Here is an 18,318-nt window from a genome sequence, read left to right as displayed (position 1 = left end):
GCCGTCTCTAGTACGAGTGACAGTCACGTCGAAGACCGAAGTAGACTCGGCTTGAGTTGATTGCGAGGCCTGCTCAGAACTTGAAGCCCCTTGAGAAGAAGTTTCCAGTGTAGAGCTAGGGGTGGGAGATGGCGAGGTTTCAGGGCTCGAAGAGCTTGACTCAGCAGTACTCGAATGGTCTGAGGTTGTCAGATGAGTTGAAGTAGTTGAAGAGCTCGAAGAAGAGGAAGACGACGAGGAACTAGAGGGGGGTGCTGAGGATGTTGGTGCAGGCGATGAACTGGAGCTTGATGACGTGGGTGCTTCACTAGAAGAGGTAGGAGATGATGTTGTAGCTGGAGATGACGAGGCAGGCTCTGATACAGCAGCCGAAGATGCTCCATTTGAGGTGGAGTTTCCACTGCTTCCATCGAACTGACGAGCTTGGATATTGATACTTGGATCCGAGGCATCATCGGTCGAAGTAACATCGTCCTCAGAAGCTAGTAGTAGCAGAGGAGCGTTAGGAGCATTAGGAGCTGACGAGGGCAGTTTATATAAAACCGATCTCTTTGTGGTAGTGATGTGTACAACGCCATTGCTGTCGGTAGAGGTGGATTCATCTGGATTTACAGCAGCACTTGCCGATGTTAGTGCCAACAGCGAAAGAGCGACTGAAAGAACGGATACTGGCTTCATCTTTTAGCGAAATGTTCAAGGATATATAAACGAGTTTTGGATTAGTCGGCAACGACGAATGGGAATAAAACAAAAAAGCAAAAGTCAAAAGAAAACCAAGCTAAGAGCAACAAAAATCTATGAATAATAAAAATGAGAACCAAAAAAAAGAGAATTTAAAATGAAACAGAACCCAGATTAACACGAAGATGTAAACAAACTAGTCGATACAACAGAATCAAGTCCAGTCAAATTTAAAGACGTCCGATTCCTTCGAGTTGATTTTGGAGTTGAAGTTCGAGTAGTTCAGATAATTCTTGAGATAAGAATCAAATCTATTTCCAGTCCAGTATGAAACACCAATTCAGACTAGAATAGCCAATATGAAAATCAGTAAAGTCAAAGACTATATCTTAAACTTGTCTGCTAGTGGATAGATCGATCTATATCTAGAAAATACTCTTTGATATAGACTAACAGCCAGTTTAATCTCAGATTACCTAGCAGTGGTGAAATCAGATTCTAACTTTTCAAAATGAGAGAATAGGAGTCGAGTCGAAATTTACAGCGATTTCAGGAGTCGTCAAACTGAATAAACCAGATGGTAACTACTTATAATCACACCAACAAAGATACAAAGTACAAACTAAAGAAACAAAGTCAGTCGCGGTAGAAAAGAAGCACAAATAACAAAGCTTTCCAGTCTGTATAATTTGTAACGGTATTTTAATGTTATTTTTTTCTTTTGACTGATGAAAGAAAGGAGAAAAAGTAATAATATATCTGCTGCAGAAATAAGTTATTCTAAGTAATATTGTTCTGTTTGTAAAGTGCTAGGTAGCTAACTAACGTTGGGAGGAATTTTCTGCGGTTTGGGTGTCGGGGACGGTCCATGGGCTGCTGCTGGCCGGCTGCTGCTGGCTTGTTGCTGCTGGCTTGTTGCTGCTGGCCGGTTGCTGCTGGGCTACTTTTTGCCGGGCTGCTGCTGGGACGACCGACAAAGCTGCGGCAGAAACTACTGCTGGCTGCTGCTGCCGGAATGCCGCAGGAAGTGAGATAGAGGCCTGACTGAGCCTGATTTGCGATAGACAACTTTAGTGTCAACTAAGATAGAACTCAATAGAGATAGCGGTGGCTGAGAGCGGTCACAACCTGTTTTTTCTAATTCCTCGTTTCGTTCTATCGTCCTCGATTCTAGCACTGTTAGACTCCTATTCTGGTTCCCTCACAACAGGCAGCCAGAAAAACGATGCTATCTATAGAACTGGCGGTATGGTGGCATTGCCACAACTGCTTTGGATGACAAACAGCCTGTTTTGGGCTCCCGACACCACTAATCACCGGCCATGTAACACAACCCCCTCCTAATACGAGCACACTGTGCACCGGCCGTGCATACCTGAGAGACACTTGTGCATATTTTCCGCAGCTAGCGCCAGTTATTTGCACTGCAGCTGTTGACTGATTCTGATCTAGTCTTGGCCCATGCTCACTAGAGCCATGGCGCGGTCGGAGGGTGCCTCCGGCGGCTGGGGCTCCGCCCCAGACCCTGGTTGCTCCTGCTTCGCAGGAGTTTTATGGGGGGAGTCCACACGACCCGACTCGAGCGCAGCGAGAGGAGCAGCGGGGTCTGGGGCAGAGCCCCAGCCGCCGGAGGCTGCATGCATCCCCCAAAGACCTCGATCTTGGAGTGACACTGGGCCAGAATGAGCTAGTTCTGGGCCAATAGTTCGAGCTTATCTCAAACCAGGTGGTCCTTGCGACACATGTGACCAGTGCCTTATGGTACGAAAAATTTAAATTTATTTATATCCAGAGAGTGGCAGTTTTAGCTGTATCAACAGTCACCATAGCATGCCTCAGACATGGCGCTATTGACCCCTCACTCTGCCGCTAGATCAGCTCGAGATCAGCCTGGATCGGCTTTTCTTGACGCATGTCTCGGTCAATGCATGTGTCACTATTATTATAATCGGTGCTACCGGCACCAGGCACTAGCCAGCAACAGTCACACTATATAAGGATATTATTACCACTGCAGCCAGGAACAGCACCACTACCCCTGGTTGCTAGCTAGTCTCCGAAGAGCAAAGCTCACTCACTACACTGAGCTGCCAACCCCCGAAAAAACGACTCGAGCGCAGCGAGAGGAGCAGCGGGGTCTGGGGCGCAGCCCCAGCCGCCGGAGGCAGGTCCGACCCCCATAGTTCACGACCGGCAAAAACTGTTATTAATAGAACAAGCAGGGTCGTCCGATCGTGACATGTCTAATCGTAGTATAGACAAGCAGATGCTATTCTATAGCTCGTTAGTGCCCTTAGAGCACATTCCAAGTCGCTTTATTATTTGCACTGCTGCGGTTTATTGTCGCTGATCCATGCATAGTTAGTAAATACCCCTGAAAGAGTCGGTTCTGACTCGTCGCCCATCGGCTGGCTGGCTACAACACGCGTTCTGTATATTTTTGCCAAACGACACCGTTGAAGTGGTGAGTGGGGTGACGCTTATTGGCGGTGGTGGTGTTTTTGCCTCCGGCGGCTGGGGCTTCGCCCCAGACCCCGTGGCTCCGCTTCGCGGAGAGCTCGGACCGACCTGGATGGGCTGCGGACGGGCCGGGGGTTGGGTGGGTAGGTTCGGTCGGCACGGAGTGGCTGTTGGACCGATACCATTAGTAAGGGATTTCTGTTTTTATGAGCCGTGTTACGAATGTATCGGGTGCTAGGGCCCCGGTTATTCGCCCCGGTTATTCTGGCAATTGAGTAATGAATTGTTGCTGTTTCCATTGGCTGGCGAGAAGACTTTATTTCAATTTCGAACTGCTCATGAATTTTTAATGGTGATTGGCTGATTGTTTTGGGGAGTTTGGGTCAACAGGTCAAAACAGGATGGGCCGGCGTGCTGCTTGTGGTCCAGTTTTCGGCCATAGCTGGCTAACTAGCGGAAATGCAATACATCACCGGTCATAGTAGTATAGTGGTCTACTTGTTCGCTCGTCGGACTATTGTGTTTTCAGCCATATTGTACTCACTTGCACGGAAATTAGACGAAGCTTGGATGGCATATCTCCGACATGGATTTCTCCGTGATGTGACCGTCTTCCTGTTTAGGCTTAGGCCGCTAAAGCGGGTTGATTGCTGATCTGATAACGTTAATTTTTCCGACCGTGACTAAATGCTATGTACTGATGATCTTCGCTTCGGTAATGATAACTTAGTCATATTGGTATCATACATTTTATAAATATATGGGTTGGACTTCGCTATCATTTTGACTTCTTTATACTGTTTCAACGCTAACACACCCCGTCTTCAAAATGGCTACGGAGATTCAAAATTTCTCTAACCGTGATACACATGTATCTATTCCAACTTCGCACCTACCTAAGAATGTGTTCCTAGATAATATCCCATCATTTTCCCACCAGATGTTGTTTGCCAGTGCTGGTATAACTGCCGGTTTGGCTAGTCTACCCATAGAGGCTATTTCACGGCGGATCTCGAACCCTGAGTTCAAAGTCTCCACTTTTGCTAAGCAGCATACTCTTCCACATCTGTCTCGAATGTTTGTTAGATTCTGGACTTTTGATATTACTTACAGTGAGACTCAAAAGATGCCAATCCCCATTTGGATGAAAGCCAGTTTGGCCGGTGCCAGTGGTGGTTTCACGGAGCTTGCTACATACAGTTTGCTATACGAAAGGCAGAAACCCAGTCTGCAGCTCGTCAAAAACCTGGCCAATTATTCCAGCAGAATGCTGATTGGATTTGCTACCTTCTCTTATTTGGCCACGCGGAAGGGAGATCCATTTCCTCCCAAGCCATTCTGGTACTGTTGGTGTCTAGGAGCTACCGCGGGCGGTGTTGCTAGCTCTGTCATGGGTGCTGTGGAGGGATTCAGAGGAAGGAACCTCGCTTCTCACGTTTTTAAGAGTATGTTCCTTATTGGTACTGTTATATCTGTCCAAGTTACCAGTGCCACTGAGCTTATTGCATTGTTATAGAAAGAGGTTGCTAGAGCCTGGTTTGCATTTTGTATATTTTGTGTTGTTTTTTTGTTGTTCCCTGCATATTCCTAAAAGTTATAGACTTAGAGCTCGTAGATTATAGATTCTGCTTTTGCATATATACTTGAACTTATCTGCGACGGAGTGAACTTTAGCTGGGTAGCGTGCTTACTACACTATTTAAGCGCACCAAGTGGAGCTTCGGAGAGTGGGGCAGAACCCAACAGCACCCCGGAGCCACGCTAGCGGCCAATTGAGGAAATGCACTTTATATTTTTCCGGTTCACTATAGTACATAGCATTGGTCATTATAGTCGTCGAAATTCTATCTGGGTCAGGTTTTAAGCCTACTCTTCAGCTACAATAGACATGATCATGGCATACAAGTAGTAGAAGAACAACACAAGGTGGAATCCCAGCTTAATAAAAGTCTCTTTCTTATGCTTGCTCACTGTACGGAAGATCTCTGTAGCATCTAGCAGATAAGTGTTGGTGACAACCTTGCGGATATTGTAAGCCAACAATGGGACGTTGATCAAAAATGAGAACCATTTGCCGGTGATGAGCATCAACAGAGTGATAAATGCGTGTAGTCCAGCCTCAGGCAAAATGTACTAGATCTGTTAGTAGCTGCAAAGCTCGATACTTGAGGGGTCGACAAGCCTCTGGCGGCTGGGGCTCTGCCCCAGACCCCGTGGCTCCTCTCGCTATGCTCGAGTCGTTCTCGTGGCAGTCCCAGCAACCTCCTGCGAAGCAGGAGCTACGGGGTCTGGGGCAGAGCCCCAGCCGCCGGAGGCATCTACAGCCCGTAGACACACGTACCATATTAAGTTTGTTGCAAAGGTCGACAGGGTTGATATAGTCGGCTTCGAGATCCGAGAACATGACGGCGAAGAACACTTGCAAAAAGAGGTTGGCTCCGTTAAGGAACACTGCGGCGAGATAAAGGAACATTCTGATAAGTTTTACTATTGAGCCAGGTTAGAAGCAAGAAGTGTCAATGAATCAATTAGTTTCCACTATTAGTTATGCTAATTTCTGGGTTCCAGTCCCTGATGCTGTTACGATGTTAAAGGATGTCTGCTTGGACGGCTCTGGAAAATCGCAACATGACAGCCGTGTAAAAACCCTAATATCGCTATACCCCTGAATTTGACTGGAAAGTTCGTTGCGGTATGTCAGACAAAAGTTAGTGTACTAGATGTAGTTTGCTGAAAATGTTCCCATTATATAAATGCTTAATCTAGAAATCCCAAGGTCCCCAATTTTTTTTTTTTTCTATGTTTTAGTATTTGTATAGATAGAAACATAGCAGAGTCTGGCTACAGGACAATAGCTGCACTATATAGTTCGTACTTAGACGTTACAACCTTGCATACTTGATGCATATTTCCTGACAGATAGACACTGTCATACATAATTATTTCAGGGGGATGCACAAATGGTTACAATAGCCCGTCACAAGTTTGATAATCAAGAAATCAGAGGGGTCTCTACTGCCGGTACAAAAACGATAAAAGCAACAAATCTCTCAGCACAACAAAAATGAGGTTTAATGGTAACAAAAAATTATACATGGAATTCGTGATGCCTGTAATTCAAAGCTGCCTGCTGTGTCGTGGGACATGTTATTTGACCAGCGGGTGAATCAACTATTAGGCAGCCCTTTCAATATCCAAGCATTGGCTGAATACCTGATCGATTCAACTTAGGCCAAAGTATCGTACAGCTTTTGAGATTTTTTTGATCATTATTGTGCTCTAACCAAACTCGAGTGTTCATCGTAGTCTTGTATTTACCCAACGCTGAATTATCAAAAACTAGTGAATATGAATGATTATAAAATTCTTATAACAAAATAAATAGGGTTGTTCTAAAGAAGTGCCTTCAAAACAACGTTTCGTAAAATGGAACATTAAGCATAGACTTGCGAGCTTCGGTTGCACTCAAAGTATCTGCTTCCACTTCCGACTCGACTCTCGTAGCTGCAGCACGGAGTCCATCAACACGAGCAGCCGCGAGTTGCAATTTGAACCAATATTCGAGATCCATCAGTACCCTCCGTCTTTCAATCATCATGTTCAGTGATGGTGAACTGCCCTTTGGACTATCTGTCTCAATAGAGACATCTTTGCTAGCAATATCTGGAAGATCACGATTTTCTTGATCCAGCCTATCATACAAAGTAGGTGCAATTGCCTTACTAACTGCTTTTATTAAGAGAGCATTGCCGTCGAGGAATCCTACTTTTGGCGGGTTCAGTTCATCTGACCGTAGGACTGGAGACCCCGTACTCTTCTTTTCGCCAAAATTATCCCTATCAGCAGTAGATTTATCGATGTAACTGCTTGAAGTCACATTATCATTTCCATTAGCCACGTCGTCTGCCCCATCGACAGATCCATTTAAAGTCTTTGTCGAATCATTAGTAGAGTCAGAAGCAATAGATTCCTCGTCCCACTTCTTAGAATACTTGTTGTATACTGATTCTTCGGCCAAAGAATAATAAAGATATGACAGCATCTCGCGATATTCATCTGGCCGTAAATACGACTTTAGCGTAGTTATTCCTTCAGAAATATTGCTAGTTGACCGCTCACGATCAATGTCTCTAGTAACAGCATCTACATCAGTATAGTCAGATAACATTTGATCAATGTCTTGGCTTGAGAAGAGCTGATAGCCATCTATTCGTGGATCTAGATATTCTAAAGGGACAGACTCCAAATGTTCCTCCACTTGATCTGGCTTCAGACCCTCAAGAATAGGATTAGTAAAAGGCCCAATGCCTGAAAATTTGGTTCCAGCAGAGTATGGAACATCCAGGTTGTACTTTGTTTTCAAGTCTTGACGAATTCGAAGCATGAGGTTAGCATGTGTCCCTGGCCCACCTATGGGCTGCGAGGCCGCTACTTCATCCAGCGCTGACTGTTTTGTCCCATCTACAAGACTAACTTCTCCCAGCATCTCTTCATTATTTCCAGGATCAGCCATCACTGGCTGTGTAGCCACTACCTTGGAATTTGATTTACTTTTCTTCTTCTTGGCTGCCATTAAGTCCACAGTAGATTGCAATTAGATTTCAGGTCAGATCTTCAAGGTCAAGTTATCACGCCGTACATCCTGTATAGCGAGCGTCTTGGCTTTTGACCGTAGAATATTTTGATTTAACATCTTCAGATTGTTGTTTTATGATTGCTAGAATGGAGCTTTCAACCCAAACTCCCGTGTGATCTTAGAAATGTTAATTCATAATTAATTATGAATCTACTATGGCCCAGTTCCGGTTCGTTCTTATCTTTAGATAAGGGCTAGGGCGAATATAACTAGCTGTTTAACTTCAGAACATCGCTAATCTTGAATTTCCAACTGAACCACTCAAGACACGATGTCGGGGATTTCTTCGGTGTACCCACCACCACCTTGGTACTACAAACATTTTACGAAAGCAAATATAGAAAAGTTTGAACAACTGCAAAGAGAGCGGAAGGAGCAGAAACCCAATGACTTAGAAACCACAATAAAAGGAGAACAGGGGAATGACGGTATTCAACCGACGGTATCAGTCAAAATAGAAACAGAAACAAGCGAGCCATCTCAGCCGGCAGAATTGGCAAAAACAGTAGATGAAAGTTCAGAAAAACCTTTAGAATTTCCATTAAACTTGCTAGAACCACCGACACGGCCCCCTAATACGACCTCGTACCGTGGATTTGGCAACATATGGCAAGTAGACGATAAACTACTACCTTTAGAAGAGGTTGGAATTCGCCAATTATACCAGGATATAGGTAAAGGAAGTAATGGCACGGTAGTTGCATCTTCCAGCTCGGAAGTGGTCCCTATAGCTTCGGAATCTGTTCAAGCTAGTCATAAGGAGCAGATTTGGGAACTGAAGAAGCTGCTCAAATCAGTCCTGGTGAATTTCCTGGAATTAGTGGGTATCATGGCTACTGCTCCGGAGAAGTTTCCTGCAAAAGTGGAAGATATTAGAGTCATAGTCATAAATATGCATCACCTTCTGAATGAATACAGACCACATCAAGCGCGAGAAAGCCTGGTGCTGCTAATAGAGGATCAGATTCAGACCCGCCGCAGCGAAATCAACAGTCTGAAAGAGTCCAATGACGCAATTCGAAACAAAATTACCGGTCTAGCCCAACAGCTGACTGGAATACTAGCGGAAACAACAGCCAAGGCTGCGGACCTCAACCAAGAATATCTTGCTAGTACATCGCATCAGGATGAACTTCCAACTTCTGGAGACCGTAAAACTAGGGACCTAGCCTTGTGGGACCTACTACAACGGCAGGGTATTCAGATATAATTTTGTATCCAGTTTATTTATTTCCTCAACATAGTTTTGTGATTTATTGTGCCTTTAGAAAGCTAGAATACAGTTTCGCTGGATACTGAGACGGATTCATCGACGTAACGACTCGAGCGCAGCGAGAGGAGCTACGGGGTCTGGGGCAGAGCCCCAGCCACCGGAGGTAGGACCACAACGGTAATAAATGTAGGTATTTCTTGTATATGACCGGTTTTAACTTAAACTTGGAGTTGAACAGACTCCGAAGTGATGTGCTTTTCAAGACCCTTGAGAGCATTAGCGACAGTGACCTTAACGAACTTTTCAGTTTGCTGAGGAGCACGACCAACGAAGGTCTGTGGGTTGAGAAGGGCATCTAGGTCGTTCTTTACTGGAGCGAAGTACTCTGTAGCCTTTATTCTCTCAATAAGATCGTTATCTCCACCTTGTTCCTTGACGACACTGGCAGCTTGGTGCGACAGCACTCTAATTTGCTCGTGGCATTCTTGACGATCACCTCCACGCTCGACCATGGCCATAATGATGTTTTCAGTGGCCATGAAAGGAAGTTCCGAGTTGATACGTCTCTCAATTACCTTAGGATATACGACAAGACCTGACACGATATTGAGCATAGTAGAAAGAACAATGTCAGCAGTGAGATAAGCAGAGGGGATGGATACACGACGGATAGCAGAATCGTCTAAAGTTCTCTCGAACCATTGTACAGAGGCAGTAGAAGTAGCATCTTGGAAGGTGGATTGTAGGTGACGAGCAAGAGAACAAACACGCTCACTTCTCATAGGGTTACGCTTATAGGCCATAGCAGAGGAACCAATTTGAGACTTCTCAAAAGGCTCTTCAATTTCCTTAAGGTTGGCAAGAAGTCTAATATCAGTAGCGAACTTGTGAGCAGAAACACCCAAAGAAGCCAAGGTAGCCAAGACATCGACGTCAATCTTACGGGAGTAAGTTTGACCGGTACATGGGTAAGCATAGTCAAAGCCAAGCATCTCAACAACTCTTTGATCAAGCTCCTCAACCTTGTCATGGTCTCCGTGGAAAAGAGACAAGAATGAACCTTGAGTACCAGTAGTGCCCTTAACACCACGAAGACCAAGATCGTTACGGGCTCTTTGCAAGTTACGCAAATCCCACAAAAGCTCTTGAATCCAAAGAGTAGCTCTCTTACCGACAGTTGTCAATTGAGCAGGTTGAAAGTGGGTCCAACCAAGAACTGGCAGATCCTTGTATTGAAGAGCGAATTTGGACAAACGGTCAATAACGTTAACCAACTTAGGGATCAGCAGATCAAGACCGTCTCTAAGGAAAATTAAATCAGCATTGTCAGTAACATAACAAGAAGTAGCTCCCAAGTGGATAATACCAGCAGCAGCAGGAGCCTTTAATCCATAGACGTGGACATGGGACATAACGTCGTGTCTGACAATAGCCTCCTGCTTGGAAGCAGCCTCAATGTCTTCATCAGTAACTACCAAGTTGTCCTTCAATTGTTGAATAGCTTCATCAGTGATGGCCTCAATGCCAAGCTCCTTCTCAGCAACAGCTAAAGTGTACCAAAGTTTTCTCCAGGTCGAAAACCTAGTTCTCAGAGAGAACAATTGGGCCATCTCTTTCGAGGCATAACGGGATGAGAGGGGTGACGAATAAGAATCGTTAGATGACATTGTTAGATGATGTTGATTGATTTTGATTACTCTGAAATATTCGAGATGAATGGAAAACCAAAATAAATAAATAGTCAGACCAGACTGTCGATCTTCATTGATTTAAACTTTTTCATCTTCGTACGGCAGAATAGCACCTGCATGCTATCTCTCACGATATCTGTCTAATCAGACATCTTTAATTTGCATGCTGCCAACCCCGTGACCAAAGACTTCACGAATTCCTGGATATGTTTAATATTTTCATTTTCCAATCTGAGATGACATTCGCGAGAACCAAGTCCCAATACCTACACCATTCTAATGTGTTTGGATGAAATTTATTTCTCACGATAAGAGAATCTTATATTCATGGTATCGGAACGAGCCGGCCTATTGTGCGTTATTCACGCCGGCCTCGGCCGCAATGCAGGTACTTCTAATATTGTACGATAGTGTGCTGTATAGGCTGGATTTCGGTCCCACATGTTATAGGTTTTGTATAGTACCGTTTAATATAGACAAAGGTAGCTGTCAGATGGGTGCAAGTGACGAAGTTTATTCGATTATGAACTGCTGAATTCTGTTACATATATAGCTTCTCAATGAGGTATCACAGAGTTGTAGCAGCATAGGTGTAAACTATAGGTCAGATTTCTCTGGGCCTGCAATCGTTTGATGCTCTATCATAAGTGAAATGGAAGCAATTGCAAAAACACAGTTCGATACCTTTATAATGGCCGTAGAAAGAATTAGGAAATTATTTAGACCCTGCATTTGTGGAGCATGCGGCTGGCCTCACTTGTCAAGTGGCTGTAACCACAGTATCCAACACGCATGCTTGAGTAACTTCACGCTCACCACTCATTACAATCATAACCTCGCTTTTTCTATCTTAAACTATAACAGTAGAGTGTTGCTCCTGTTATAATCGAATTACTTCTATTACTGTATAATGCCAGGACCTGTTGTTCACAGTTTGGGCCATGAGCCCATTGCTGACCACTCATTCAGTGAGGACAGATCGCTTTTGGCGGTAGCTCGGAACAATGATGTCGAGTTGTATTTTGACACTGGCCGCAACCAATTGCAATTGGGTACAAAACTTTCTCAACATGACAAGACAGTCACTTCAGTAGATGTTGCCGGTGATGGCAAAATTGTTACTTGTTCACAAGACCGTAACGCTCTTGTTTGGGAACCTCAAGCAGACGGGTCATGGAAACAAACTTTGGTCCTTTTAAGAATCAATCGTGCTGCTACCTTTGTTCGTTGGTCTCCAGATAACACTAAGTTTGCAGTTGGATCTGGTGCCAGAGCAATTGCTGTTTGTTATTTTGAACAAGAAAACGATTGGTGGGTTTCGAAGCATATTAAGAAACCCATTCGGTCCACTGTCTTATCAGTTGACTGGCATCCTAACTCGGTACTCCTTGCTGCTGGTTCTACCGATGGTCATGCTAGAGTCTTTTCAGGATTTATCAAGTCAGTTGACCAACGCCCTGCTCCTACTGTATGGGGAGAGCGACTCCCATTTCAAACCCTGTGCGGTGATTTTACCAATGCTTCTGGCGGTTGGGTTCATGATGTTGCTTTCTCTCCCTCTGGAGATGCCCTTGGTTTTGTCACCCATGATTCAAGTATCATTGTCGCTTACCCTGGGGGTGCTGATCAACCCCCTCGGGCTGTGGTATCTGTAAACACTTCTTTCCTGCCATTTAAGAGCTTGGTCTGGACTACTGAAAGTACCATTGTAGCTGCTGGTAACGACTGCCATCCAGTTGTTTTCAAAGGAGATGAATCTGGATGGGAGTATGACCACTCAATTGACGACCCTTCGAAATCGAAGAAAGCCGATTCGGCCCGTGAGTCGTCTGCCCTGAACATGTTCCGTCAATTGGATCTTAAGGGTTCCGACTCAACTGACTCAACTGAGCTACCAACTGTCCATCAAAATACTATCACTTCGGTCCGTGCCTACGCTACTTCTAATGGGATTGTTACCAAGATCTCCACTTCGGGCGTCGACGGCCGTGTCGTTATCTTTGATGTCTAGTCTATGCATACAGTATTAGATTTTTTTTCTATTTGTTTTCCCTACTGGACCTTGGGCTCTGCCCAAGATTTCCAATTTCTCACTTCACTTGCGTCTTATTATCCTAGCCACCTTCTACGAAGAGGCATTCGGCGAGGATTCAAATTGAGGACAGAAAACAGAATGGTAAGCTCTGTCAAAAGATAGATAGATACCAATACCCCATACATACCTCCATGATCACGTGATACGAAATACCCTTGACCACGTCGAATTTAGAGTATAGTAACAATGATGAATAAGGTGGTGCGCTAGGATCACAATAAGAGAGGGGTGTATTTTCATTCCTATTTCAAATCAAACCGCAAAGGTACGCCAAACAATTCCCTGCTTTTTTTTTCTCTAGAATTTGGCTCCCTACTGCAACGAAGTGCTTAGTAAACAATAACATTTTGAAGCAGGGTGCCGCTATTTATTTATTTATTTGACTTTCAATTACTCTTAATAACATCGCATCATCTACACAATTCATTATGGCTGACGATGCTATGGAAGTTGAAGTCGAAGTGCCTGAATTAAAGGAACAAACTCCAGAACCTAAGAGTGAGTATAGAATTCGAAAAGGATTTCAAGGGAAATCAATGTTCTATCATAATCTAACACCATATCAGCTGGAAAGAAGGTAGACAAACCACGATTCGAAGTAAAAAAGGTATGAAAGGGAGTTGATTTATTATTTCAGAGCAGAATTAATGCTTCTGATAAGGAACCCATTGTGAAAGACTGGTGTGGTATACTAACAAATCTAGTGGAGTGCTGTAGCATTCTGGTCTTGGGATATCGTAATTGACACATGTGCTATCTGCAGAAATCATCTTATGGACCAATGTATTGATTGCCAAGCAAATCAGGCTGAGAATGGCTCGAAAGAAGAATGCTCAGTAGCTTGGGGTAACTGTAACCATGCCTTTCACTTCCACTGTATCTCTAGATGGCTCAAGTAAGTTTGTTTTTCAGTCGTGTTGGAAAACACGGGGTAGTCGAGGCTAGCGTAAGTTGAAACTAACTGGGCTTTAGATCAAGAGCTGTATGCCCACTTGATAATAGAGAATGGGAATACCAAAAGTACGGTCACTAGTTACAGTCACTAGCTGTTGCTGGTATTTATATATATTTTTTAATGATTAAATGTTGTTATGGATAGACTCTAGAATGCCATATTTCAGTGTCTGGATCTTTTGAATTAGATTTCGCGTATATCGTCTATTCGACTCTATTGGTAGTACTGGTTCCTCTGCGAGGGAAAGAGCCCATAACATGAAGTTCACGACAATACTGATCAAGCTTCTGAATTACTCTCTGTATGCTTGGATCTAAGTAGTATCCATCGAATTCAATAAAAAAGACATACGTCCATTGTTCACGTCCAGATGGACGAGACGAGATTGATGTCAAATTAATACCTTCTTTAGAGAATTCATTCAATGCATTACAAAGAGCTCCTGGTTGTCGATGTTCAATAACGAATGATATAAGGGTGCCATAGGAGGAAGATGGTGAGTGACTAGGAGGTGGTTTGTTGGGACTACTGCTTAGGACTAAGAACCTGGTAGTATTGTCCTTCTTATTCGATATACTGGGAACAATCACAGGTACTCCGTGAACAATACCCGCTGCCTTACTAGCAATTGCCGCACTGGTCGGATCATTCTTAACCAACTCAACCGCTTTACTAGTGGATGTCGTATCTATCTTTTCGATGCCTTTTAAATTTGAATCATACCATTTATCACATTGACCCCATACCTGAGGATGACTATACACACGTTCAACTTGGGATAGGTCTTTTGAGCCCGTTGTCAACAAGCAGTGATCTATACTAACAAAAACCTCGTCAACAATATGCAAATTCTCACAGGCAATGCTATTTTCACTATGATACAAGTCACGGAGTTGGTCTAAAGTAAAGACCACACTTCCATTTGTCGAATTTTCAATCGGAACCACGGAAACATCTACCTGTGAGTCTTTTAGAATAGTAAAACAGTCAGGAATAGTCGTCACTGGGACATGGTTTCCACTAGGGAAAGCTTGCAGGGCAGCCTATAGGTTAGAATATGGGATCAAGAAAAGTTGAAGAAGATAGCAAAGTCTAAATATAAGCATGACAACTTACTTGATGAGTATAGGTTCCTGGGGGACCCAGATATGCCACTCTTTTCGACTCTGTCATAGTTATAGATAGCGATAGATTAACTAATGGATCAGATCAGAGTTAACGTCAGTCCGATATCGGCATGCATTGTATCGAGGTCAGTCCACACACGGCTTCGTTTAAGTCATACCCGGACTTATTTTGAGCACTAATCTACTGATAGAAGCTTAAATACTGAGAACTGCTTCAAAACAAAAGATATCAACTTGAAACTATAACCTATAATTTAAAAGACTGCGGCAACCAGAGTGAAGAGAGAGGAGTAACAAGTAAGGGATGTTGCCCCAACCCCAGAGCTCTAAGTTGACTACTGCATGCAGGGACTACGATTGACTATCTTATCTACGTTGAACGGCTGACTGAAAAATTTAGTTTTTACACGCTTATAGTGCATAGAGAGATCACGACAGAAAAAAAAAATATTTTGATCCAAGCAAAGTAAACTATAGCGAACAGTTTCTGAAGAGTAATCACTTTATAATGGTGAAGACATACTCGCGTTATGAAGCGCTATCTTCATTTGGCGTAATCTCATCCAATAGCAATGTCGCTTGGCTCCCTTCAAATTCGAGCTCAACTGGATTAGCAGTAGTGGGTGGTTTGGAGGATGTATTGCTATGGGACATCAAGAGCAGTACATTGATAGCTAGACTAGCGGAATCTAGAGAATTACTTCAGGCCATAGAAGTCAGTCAGGTCTCTATTGATCCTACTAACCAACTTATTGCTGCGGGCTACACAGATGGATCTATCAGAGTATGGGATGTTCAATCCAAAACGGTCTTGGTGACATTCAATGGACATAAGTCGGCTATCAGCAGTCTCAAATTTGATAAATCAGGAACTAGATTAGCCAGTGGTTCAAGAGATTCAAATATTGTGGTATGGGACCTAGTAGCGGAAGTGGGTCTTTATAGACTAAGGAGCCACCGTGATCAGATCACAAGCGTTGCATTTCTCGGGGGCGGGGAGTCTGTCGACGAGCCATATTTATTAAGTACCAGTAAAGATGGAATGATTAAGCTATGGAGTTTGGATATACAACACTGTGTAGAAACGCACGTTGCTCATCGCGGTGAGTGCTGGTCTATGGGGTTGTTGGAAGAGCAGTCAGCAACTATTCCAGACGAAGATGGAAACGGAGACAATTCAGAAACAGAGGTTACTGCAGTTACATCTGGTGCTACAAAGGACATAAAATTCTGGTCAATAAATTTGGCCGCTGAAGATGGCGAGAAGGTTGTTGAGATTGGAACTTTACCTAAACAAAGTCCCGAACGTGGCTTGGGTCTCAAGTACCATTCCAATGGCAGATTCTTTGCCATTTCCAACTCAGATAAGTCTGTTGAAATCTGGAGAAAACGGTCACTCCAAGAAATCAAGAAATCAGTTGCCAGAAAACAGAAGAGACGGAAGGACAAGGGTCTAGAGGCCGATCCTGCTATCAGTGAAGACAATATTCTCGAAAAGTATATTCCATTTACCATTATTCGTACATCTGCCAAGGTGAGAAACTTTGATTGGATTGACCACTCGCAAAATAGAGGGTCTGGTGCTATTTCGATCAAGTCAAGTTTAGACTTGGTAGTCAACTTGTCTAACAATTCGATTGAGTATTATTCTGTTGTTTCCGACGAATCTTCCACCAAAAAAGCAGGTCCTGCTGATTATACTAGATCATATGCTATCGATCTTGCTGGCCACCGTTCTGATATCAGAGCTTTGTCCATAAGTTCTGACAAAAAAATGGTTGTCAGTGCTGCGAATGGCTCCTTGAAACTATGGAATATCAAAACAAACAACTGCTTGAGAACTTTCCTTGATTGTGGATACATTTTATGTTGCAGTTTTCTGCCAGGAGATGCTCTGGTTGTGACCGGAACTAAAGAGGGAACCCTTGCATTATACGATATTGCTAGTTCATCGATACAAGAGGAGCTTACTGATGCCCATACAGGTGCTATTTGGTCACTGGATATTAGTGCCGATGGTAAAACTCTTGTCACAGCCAGTGCCGATAAAACAGTTAAATTCTGGGAATTCCGCATTGTCCAGGAAGAGGTTCCAGGTACGAACCGCACATTTAACAAGTTAAAGCTAAAACACACGAAGACATTGGAGCTGACAGACGATATTTTGGCAGTTAAGCTCTCTCCTGATTTTAAGCTTATTGCTTGCTCATTGCTGGATAACACTGTTAAAGTATTTTTCACAGATACTCTAAAATTCTTCCTCAATTTGTATGGTCATAAGCTCCCAGTACTTTCTCTGGATATTTCCCACGATTCCAAACTCCTAGTAACTTGCTCAGCTGACAAGAATATTAAGATATGGGGTCTTGATTTTGGTGATTGTCACAAGTCTCTTTTTGGACACCAAGATAGCATTATGAAAGTTCTATTTGAACCAGGAACTCATAATTTCTTTTCGGCATCTAAGGACAAAACTGTCAAATACTGGGATGGTGACAAGTTTGAAAATATTCAGAAGCTAGTAGGTCATAAGTCTGAAGTATGGAGTCTTGCTATTGCAAATGATGCTAGTTTTGTAGTATCTGGCTCTCATGATAAAAGTGTTCGAATTTGGGAGCTGACAGATGAGCCATTATTCTTGGAGGAAGAAAGAGAAAAAGAGTTGGAAGAGCTTTACGAGGCTACTTTAACCAGCTCATTGGAAGATGACGAGAAACCCCGTGGAGAAGGGGAAGATGAAGAAGATCTTAACGAAGTTGAAAGAGCCGGTAAACAAACAATTGAGACACTAAAGGCTGGTGAGAAGCTCATGGAAGCCCTTGATATTGGAATCGAAGATCTGAAGCAACTCCAGGAACATGAGCTAAATCTTAAACAGAACCCTAAAGCGGCACCTCCAGTTCGTAATATTATTCTCAAAACTCTTGATGTTTCGGCCGAAAGATATGTTATGGATGTGCTTCAGCGTATCAAGCCAAGCCAGCTTGAAGATGCTTTGCTTGTTTTTTCCTTTGACAAGGTTATCTCTCTCTTCAAATTCATTGAAATATGGGCTCTCAAACAGTGGAATATTCCTCTTCTCTGTCGTGTTTTGATGTTTACACTGCGCACATATCATAAACAAATTGTCGCCAATAATGTCATGAGAACCAACTTGGAAACCCTTCGCAACAATCTTCTCACCGCTCTTGACAGATCGCGACAGCAGATGGGTTATAACATTGCTGGTCTGAAATACATTAAACAGAACTGGGACATCTATCATACAAAGGAGTTTGTTGATGAAAAGGAATATCAAGAGAATCAAGACAGACAACTCAAAAAGAGAGCATTCACTACTGTCAACTAATCATGTATACTTGTATTTATTAACTAATTCATATTGGCATTTTAATTATTCAGTTGCCTCCGTGCTTACAATGGATGTTCAGCGGGTGTCTCGATCTTGGCAATTGCTTTA

At 43.4% G+C, this 18,318-nt stretch overlaps 6 protein-coding genes across 6 annotated transcripts; 4 read left to right on the top strand and 2 right to left on the bottom strand.

The window, feature by feature from the left end:
* Nucleotides 1-3,970: 3,970 nt before the first annotated feature.
* On the top strand, nt 3,971-4,657 carry AWJ20_2883 (uncharacterized protein; the record flags this gene model as incomplete). The annotated part of the gene is made up of 1 exon (XM_018879857.1): nt 3,971-4,657. The coding sequence occupies one exon, from the start codon at nt 3,971-3,973 to the stop codon at nt 4,655-4,657; it is 687 nt and encodes a 228-aa protein (XP_018737734.1).
* A 3,391-nt stretch (nt 4,658-8,048) lies between these two features.
* Nucleotides 8,049-8,987, top strand: MED7 (Med7p; the record flags this gene model as incomplete). Its single annotated transcript, XM_018879856.1, has 1 exon — nt 8,049-8,987. The coding sequence occupies one exon, from the start codon at nt 8,049-8,051 to the stop codon at nt 8,985-8,987; it is 939 nt and encodes a 312-aa protein (XP_018737733.1).
* Nucleotides 8,988-9,208: 221 nt separating this feature from the next.
* On the bottom strand, nt 9,209-10,657 carry ADE13 (adenylosuccinase ADE13; the record flags this gene model as incomplete). The annotated part of the gene is made up of 1 exon (XM_018879855.1): nt 9,209-10,657. The coding sequence occupies one exon, from the start codon at nt 10,655-10,657 to the stop codon at nt 9,209-9,211; it is 1,449 nt and encodes a 482-aa protein (XP_018737732.1).
* A 934-nt stretch (nt 10,658-11,591) lies between these two features.
* ARC40 (Arc40p) lies at nt 11,592-12,692 on the top strand (the record flags this gene model as incomplete). The annotated part of the gene is made up of 1 exon (XM_018879854.1): nt 11,592-12,692. The coding sequence occupies one exon, from the start codon at nt 11,592-11,594 to the stop codon at nt 12,690-12,692; it is 1,101 nt and encodes a 366-aa protein (XP_018737731.1).
* A 2,674-nt stretch (nt 12,693-15,366) lies between these two features.
* Nucleotides 15,367-18,207, top strand: DIP2 (Dip2p; the record flags this gene model as incomplete). Its single annotated transcript, XM_018879851.1, has 1 exon — nt 15,367-18,207. One exon carries the CDS (start codon nt 15,367-15,369, stop codon nt 18,205-18,207), a length of 2,841 nt encoding a protein of 946 aa, XP_018737729.1.
* Nucleotides 16,554-16,934, bottom strand: AWJ20_2879 (L3118; the record flags this gene model as incomplete). The annotated part of the gene is made up of 1 exon (XM_018879852.1): nt 16,554-16,934. The coding sequence occupies one exon, from the start codon at nt 16,932-16,934 to the stop codon at nt 16,554-16,556; it is 381 nt and encodes a 126-aa protein (XP_018737730.1).
* Nucleotides 18,208-18,318: the final 111 nt, after the last annotated feature.

Source organism: Sugiyamaella lignohabitans, chromosome B (assembly GCF_001640025.1).
Source record: "Sugiyamaella lignohabitans strain CBS 10342 chromosome B, complete sequence".
Classification (NCBI taxonomy): domain Eukaryota; kingdom Fungi; phylum Ascomycota; class Dipodascomycetes; order Dipodascales; family Trichomonascaceae; genus Sugiyamaella; species Sugiyamaella lignohabitans.
The sequence above is the reverse complement of the archived record's forward strand: the minus strand, read 5'-3'. Positions and strand labels throughout refer to the sequence as shown.